The 6,896-nt window shown below is 48.2% G+C and overlaps 1 protein-coding gene across 1 annotated transcript in view; it reads left to right on the top strand.

Annotated features, from left to right (window-relative positions):
* The window catches only part of LOC110525177 (extracellular matrix protein FRAS1), a 312,474-nt gene that overhangs the window by 270,063 nt on the left and 35,515 nt on the right, over positions 1 to 6,896 (top strand). The window contains exons 65-68 of the mRNA XM_036979249.1: positions 1,113 to 1,273; positions 3,099 to 3,313; positions 5,461 to 5,611; positions 6,291 to 6,398. Coding sequence (XP_036835144.1) covers positions 1,113 to 1,273; positions 3,099 to 3,313; positions 5,461 to 5,611; positions 6,291 to 6,398 — 635 coding nt within the window. The remainder of the gene's footprint in view (positions 1 to 1,112; positions 1,274 to 3,098; positions 3,314 to 5,460; positions 5,612 to 6,290; positions 6,399 to 6,896) is intronic.

The following is a 6,896-nucleotide window of genomic DNA, read 5'->3' as shown; positions in this document are numbered from 1 at the left end:
ACATATGGTCTATAATAGTTCTAGAACACCTCCATGTGGTCTATAATAGTTCTAGAACACCTCCATGTGGTCTATAATAGTTCTAGAACACCTCCATATGGTCTATAATAGTTCTAGAACACCTCCATATGGTCTATAATAGTTCTAGAACACCTCCATATGGTCTATAATAGTTATAGAACACCTCCATATTGTCTATAATAGTTCTAGAACACCTCCATATGGTCTATAATAGTTCTAGAACACCTCCATATGGTCTATAATAGTTCTAGAACACCTCCATATGGTCTATAATAGTTCTAGAACACCTCCATATGGTCTATAATAGTTCTAGAACACTTCCATATTGTCTATAATAGTTCTAGAACACCTCCATATGGTCTATAATAGTTCTAGAACACCTCCATGTTGTCTATAATAGTTCTAGAACACCTCCATATGGTCTATAATAGTTCTAGAACACCTCCATGTGGTCTATAATAGTTCTAGAACACCTCCATATTGTCTATAATAGTTCTAGAACACCTCCATATGGTCTATAATAGTTCTAGAACACTTCCATATGGTCTATAATAGTTCTAGAACACCTCCATATGGTCTATAATAGTTCTAGAACACTTCCATATTGTCTATAATAGTTCTAGAACACCTCCATATGGTCTATAATAGTTCTAGAACACTTCCATATTGTCTATAATAGTTCTAGAACACCTCCATATGGTCTATAATAGTTCTAGAACACCTCCATATGGTCTATAATAGTTCTAGAACACCTCCATATGGTCTATAATAGTTCTAGAACACTTCCATATTGTCTATAATAGTTCTAGAACACCTCCATGTGGTCTATAATAGTTCTAGAACACCTCCATATGGTCTATAATAGTTCTAGAACACCTCCATATGGTCTATAATAGTTCTAGAACACCTCCATATGGTCTATAATAGTTCTAGAACACCTCCATATGGTCTATAATAGTTCTAGAACACCTCCATATTGTCTATAATAGTTCTAGAACGCCTCCATATTGTCTATAATAGTTCTAGAACACCTCCATATTGTCTATAATAGTTCTAGAACACTAACCTTGTGTTGTCTTTTTCTTCTGCAGTATCCACATCTCGGTGCAGATCCCCCACCAGGACGGTATGCTGCCCCTAGTGTCCAGCATGCCCCTCCACAACCTGCACTTCCTGCTGTCAGAGTCCGTCTACAGACAACAGCACGTCTGTTCTAACCTGGTCACTCTCAAAGACCTGCAGGGTGTCTCCGGTAAGGACACACGCAGACGCTCTAAAGTGTGTTACATCAGACACATACACACACACACTCATGCACACATATACACATGCACACACACACACTCACACACATATACACATACACACACACACTCATGCACACACATACACATGCACACACACACTCATGCACACATATACACATGCACACACACACTCATGCACACATATACACATGCACACACACACTCATGCACGCATATACACACTCTTACAACAAATTATAAACACCCTTCCTCTAACAAAGTGTTTGACGTGTCCTCTCTGTGTGTCTGTCCTCTGTGTGTGTGTCTGTCCTCTCTGTGGGTCTCTGTCCTCTCTCTCTGTGTGTCTCTCTCCTCTCTGTGTGTCTCTGTCCTCTATCTCTGTGTGTCTCTGTCCTCTCTCTCTGGGTGTCTCTGTCCTCTCTCTCTTGGTGTCTCTGTCCTCTCTCTCTCTCTGTGTGTGTCTGTCTTCTATCTCTCTGTGTCTCTGTCCTCTCTCTCTCTGTGTCTCTGTCCTCTCTCTCTCTTGGTGTCTCTGTCCTCTCTCTCTGGGTGTCTCTGTCTTCTCTCTCTCTGTGTCTCTGTCCTCTCTCTCTGTGTCTCTGTCCTCTCTCTCTCTTTGTGTCTCTGTCCTCTCTCTCTCTGGGTGTCTCTTTCCCCTCTCTCTCTGTGTGTCTCTGTCCTCTCTCTCTCTGTGTGTTTTTGTCCTCTCTCTCTCGGTGTCTATGTCCTCTCTCTCTCTGGGTGTCTCTGTCCTCTCTCTCTGTGTGTCTCTGTCCTCTCTCTCTCTCTGGGTGTCTCTGTCCTCTCTCTCTGGGTGTCTCTGTCCTCTCTCTCTCTCTGTGTCTCTGTCCTCTCTCTCTCTGGGTGTCTCTGTCCTCTCTCTCTCTGGGTGTCTCTGTCTTCTCTCTCTCTCTGTGTCTCTGTCCTCTCTCTCTCTGTGTCTCTGTCCTCTCTCTCTGTGTGTCTCTGTCCTCTCTCTCTCTCTGTTTGTCTGTCCTCTCTCTCGCTGTGTCTCTGTCCTCTCTCTCTCTCTGTGTCTCTGTCCTCTCTCTCTCTGTGTGTCTCTGTCCTCTCTCTCTCTGGGTGTCTCTGTCTTCTCTCTCTCTCTGTGTCTCTGTCCTCTCTCTCTCTGTGTCTCTGTCCTCTCTCTCTGTGTGTCTCTGTCCTCTCTCTCTCTGTGTGTGTGTCTGTCCTCTCTCTCTCTGTGTCTCTGTCCTCTCTCTCTCTCTGTGTCTCTGTCCTGTCTCTCTCTTGGTGTCTCTGTCCTCTCTCTCTTTTGGTGTCTCTGTCCTCTCTCTCTCTTGGTGTCTCTGTCCTCTCTCTCTCTTGGTGTCTCTGTCCTCTCTCTCTCTCTGTGTCTCTGTCCTCTCTCTCTCTGTGTGTCTCTGTCCTCTCTCTCTCTGGGTGTCTCTGTCTTCTCTCTCTCTCTGTGTCTCTGTCCTCTCTCTCTCTGTGTCTCTGTCCTCTCTCTCTGTGTGTCTCTGTCCTCTCTCTCTCTGTGTGTGTGTCTGTCCTCTCTCTCTCTGTGTCTCTGTCCTCTCTCTCTCTCTGTGTCTCTGTCCTGTCTCTCTCTTGGTGTCTCTGTCCTCTCTCTCTTTTGGTGTCTCTGTCCTCTCTCTCTCTTGGTGTCTCTGTCCTCTCTCTCTCTTGGTGTCTCTGTCCTCTCTCTCTCTCTGTGTGTCTGTCCTCTCTCTCTCTGTGTCTCTGTCCTCTCTCTCTCTCTGTGTCTCTGTCCTCTCTCTCTCTCTTGGTGTCTCTGTCCTCTCTCTCTCTTGGTGTCTCTGTCCTCTCTCTCTCTCTGTGTTTCAGAGACGGGTTTCCTGGATGGTGTCCAGTATGACAGTATCTCTCTGGGTCCGGGTTATGACAGACCCTACCAGTTCAACCCCGGTGTCCGAGAGGCTCAGAGCATCCGGCTGTATAAACATCTCAACATGAGGAGCTGCATCTGGACCTTCAATGCCTACTACGACATGACAGAACTCATCGACGTCTGTGGAGGCTCAGTCACTGCCGACTTCCAGGTACGAGAGACTCCCTCGGGTTCAGGTACCGTACCCTCGTCTAGTGGGTGATCGATGTCACTGCATTTTGTTCGCTGTCCTCTGCATTTACTCAAGTTTATTTTCATTGACCTGAAGGCTTGAATACAATCTAACATGACTAGTGAACATAATCTTCTCACAGAAGTCCACAGAGTTATCAGGTCCACAGTGTCATCAGTTCCACAGTGTTATCAGGTCCACAGTGTCATCAGGTCCACAGTGTCATCAGGTCCACAGTGTCATCAGGTCCACAGTGTCATCAGGTCCACAGTGTCATCAGGTCCACAGTGTTATCAGGTCCACAGTGTTATCAGGTCCACAGTGTTATCAGGTCCACAGTGTCATCAGGTCCACAGTGTCATCAGGTCCACAGTGTTATCAGGTCCACAGTGTTATCAGGTCCACAGTGTTATCAGGTCCACAGTGTCATCAGGTCCACAGTGTCATCAGGTCCACAGTGTTATCAGGTCCACAGTGTTATCAGGTCCACAGTGTTATCAGGTCCACAGTGTCATCAGGTCCACAGTGTTATCAGGTCCACAGTGTCATCAGGTCCACAGTGTTATCAGGTCCACAGTGTCATCAGGTCCACAGTGTCATCAGGTCCACAGTGTCATCAGGTCCACAGTGTTATCAGGTCCACAGTTTTATCAAGTCCACAGTGTTATCAGTTCCACAGTGTTATCAGGTCCACAGTGTTATCAGGTCCACAGTGTTATCAGGTCCACAGTGTCATCAGGTCCACAGTGTTATCAGGTCCACAGTGTTATCAGGTCCACAGTGTTATCAGGTCCACAGTGTCATCAGGTCCACAGTGTTATCAGGTCCACAGTGTCATCAGGTCCACAGTGTTATCAGGTCCACAGTGTTATCAGGTCCACAGTGTTATCAGGTCCACAGAGTTATCAGGTCCACAGTGTCATCAGGTCCACAGTGTCATCAGGTCCACAGTGTCATCAGGTCCACAGTGTCATCAGGTCCACAGTGTTATCAGGTCCACAGTGTTATCAGGTCCACAGTGTTATCAGGTCCACAGAGTTATCAGGTCCACAGTGTTATCAGGTCCACAGTGTTATCAGGTCCACAGTGTCATCAGGTCCACAGTGTCATCAGGTCCACAGAGTCATCAGGTCCACAGTGTCATCAGGTCCACAGTGTCATCAGGTCCACAGTGTCATCAGGTCCACAGTGTCATCAGGTCCACAGAGTCATCAGGTCCACAGTGTCATCAGGTCCACAGAGTTATCAGGTCCACAGTGTTATCAGGTCCACAGTGTTATCAGGTCCACAGTGTCATCAGGTCCACAGTGTCATCAGGTCCACAGTGTCATCAGGTCCACAGAGTCATCAGGTCCACAGTGTCATCAGGTCCACAGTGTTATCAGGTCCACAGTGTTATCAGGTCCACAGTGTTATCAGGTCCACAGTGTCATCAGGTCCACAGTGTTATCAGGTCCACAGTGTTATCAGGTCCACATTCAGTGATGTGATCACAGTCTGTATTGTTATACTCAGAAGGATAGTATCTGAGGAGTGATAGAGACTGGGTTTTTACATCAGAAGTGAACGGTTATCTGTAGGAGCCAGATGGCTGTGGAATGTGGTGGGTGGACGTCACAGGGTTGCCAGAGGGGATACAGGTGGAGATCTTTAGATTAGGCCTCAAGGGGGTCGAGGTCAGGTCAGATAACCTTTTTAGGGAGAAACAATGGTTTATTACCCAATCACTTCCTCTTCCTGTCGGACCTCAACAGATGTAAGGATTGGAGAGAAGTAGAGAGTGTCTAAGTGGGAGTATATATATATATATATATATATATATATATATATATATATATATATAACTTGTGGTGGTGAAAATGTGTGTTGTCTGAATACAGATGTATATTTGGGAAGATTTTAACTTGTCTTTCCTGGTGCCCCGTAGAATTAGAACCTAACGGTATTATTGTAACCATGGCTACTCTTGCAGTTTCCCTGTGACTCATCCTTCCGTGCCAACCACCGTATGCAAAACAGTCTAAGGACTGACAATAGCTGTTGCTGCCCTTTTTAATCATGCCACCTTGTGTCATTTTGTCACCTCATGTCATCTGATCTCACGTCGTGTCTCATGTCCCTCCCAGGTGAGGGACTCGGCCCAGTCGTTCCTGACGGTGCAGGTTCCTCTCTACGTGTCGTATATCTACGTAACAGCTCCCAGGGGCTGGGCTTCTCTGGAACACCACACTGAAATGGAGTTCTCTTTCTTCTACGACACCGTGCTCTGGAGGACAGGTGAGGGGGGGGGCTCTGGAGGACAGGTGGGGGGGGCCTCTGGAGGACAGGTGGGGGGGGGGGGGGCCTCTGGAGGACAGGTGAGGGGGGGCTCTGGAGGACAGGTGAGGGGGGGGCTCTGGAGGACAGGTGAGGGGGGGGGGGGGGGGGGGGGGGCTCTGGAGGACAGGTGAGGGGGGGGGGCTCTGGAGGACAGGTGAGGGGGGGGCTCTGGAGGACAGGTGAGGGGGGGGGGCTCTGGAGGACAGGTGAGGGGGGGGCTCTGGAGGACAGGTGAGGGGGGGGGCTCTGGAGGACAGGTGAGGGGGGGGGGCTCTGGAGGACAGGTGGGGGGGGGCTCTGGAGGACAGGTGGGGGGGGGCCTCTGGAGGACAAGTGGGGGGGGGGCTCTGGAGGACAGGTGAGGGGGGGGGCTCTGGAGGACAGGTGGGGGGGGGGCTCTGGAGGACAGGTGAGGGGGGGGCTCTGGAGGACAGGTGGGGGGGGGGCTCTGGAGGACAGGTGAGGGGGGGGGGGCTCTGGAGGACAGGTGAGGGGGGGGGGGGCTCTGGAGGACAGGTGAGGGGGGGGGCTCTGGAGGACAAGTGAGGGGGGGCTCTGGAGGACAGGTGTGTGTCTCCTTGGAAGTGTTGTGTTCCTGTGTAAATCCATTTAACTGTTGTGTTCCTGTGTCCACTAGGCATCCAGACAGACAGCGTTCTGTCAGCCAGACTCCAGATCATCAGGATCTACATAAGAGAGGATGGCCGTCTGGTTATCGAGTTCAAAACACACGCCAAGTTCAGGGGTCAGTCCTCAATGACCTGTGTACTACTGTAGTGCACGGTATCACGTAGCCTCCTGTAAATTGCTAAGCTATGGAAACGTCTCGTATATTTACAGTGCCTTCGGAAAGTATTCAGACAACTTGACTTTTTCCACATTTTGTTACGTCACAACCTTATTCTAAAATGTATTTAGTAGGTTTTTTTCCTCATCAATCTACACACAATACCCCATAATGACATCACAATACCCCATAATGACATCACAATACCCCATAATGACATCACAATACCCCATAATGACATCACAATACCCCATGATGAGAAAGCAGAAACATTATTGCGAATTTATAATTACAAAAAAAATGAAATATCACATTTACATAAGTATACAGACCCTTTGCTCAGTTCTTTGTTGAAGCACCTTTGGTAATGATTACAGCATTGAGTCTTCTTGGGTATGATGCTACAAGCTTGGCACACCTGTATTTGGGGAGTTTCTCTAATTCTTCTCTGTAGAT

Source organism: Oncorhynchus mykiss, chromosome 6, assembly GCF_013265735.2.
Source record: "Oncorhynchus mykiss isolate Arlee chromosome 6, USDA_OmykA_1.1, whole genome shotgun sequence".
NCBI classification, from domain to species: domain Eukaryota; kingdom Metazoa; phylum Chordata; class Actinopteri; order Salmoniformes; family Salmonidae; genus Oncorhynchus; species Oncorhynchus mykiss.
This window is presented reverse-complemented; position numbering and strand designations above follow the sequence as displayed.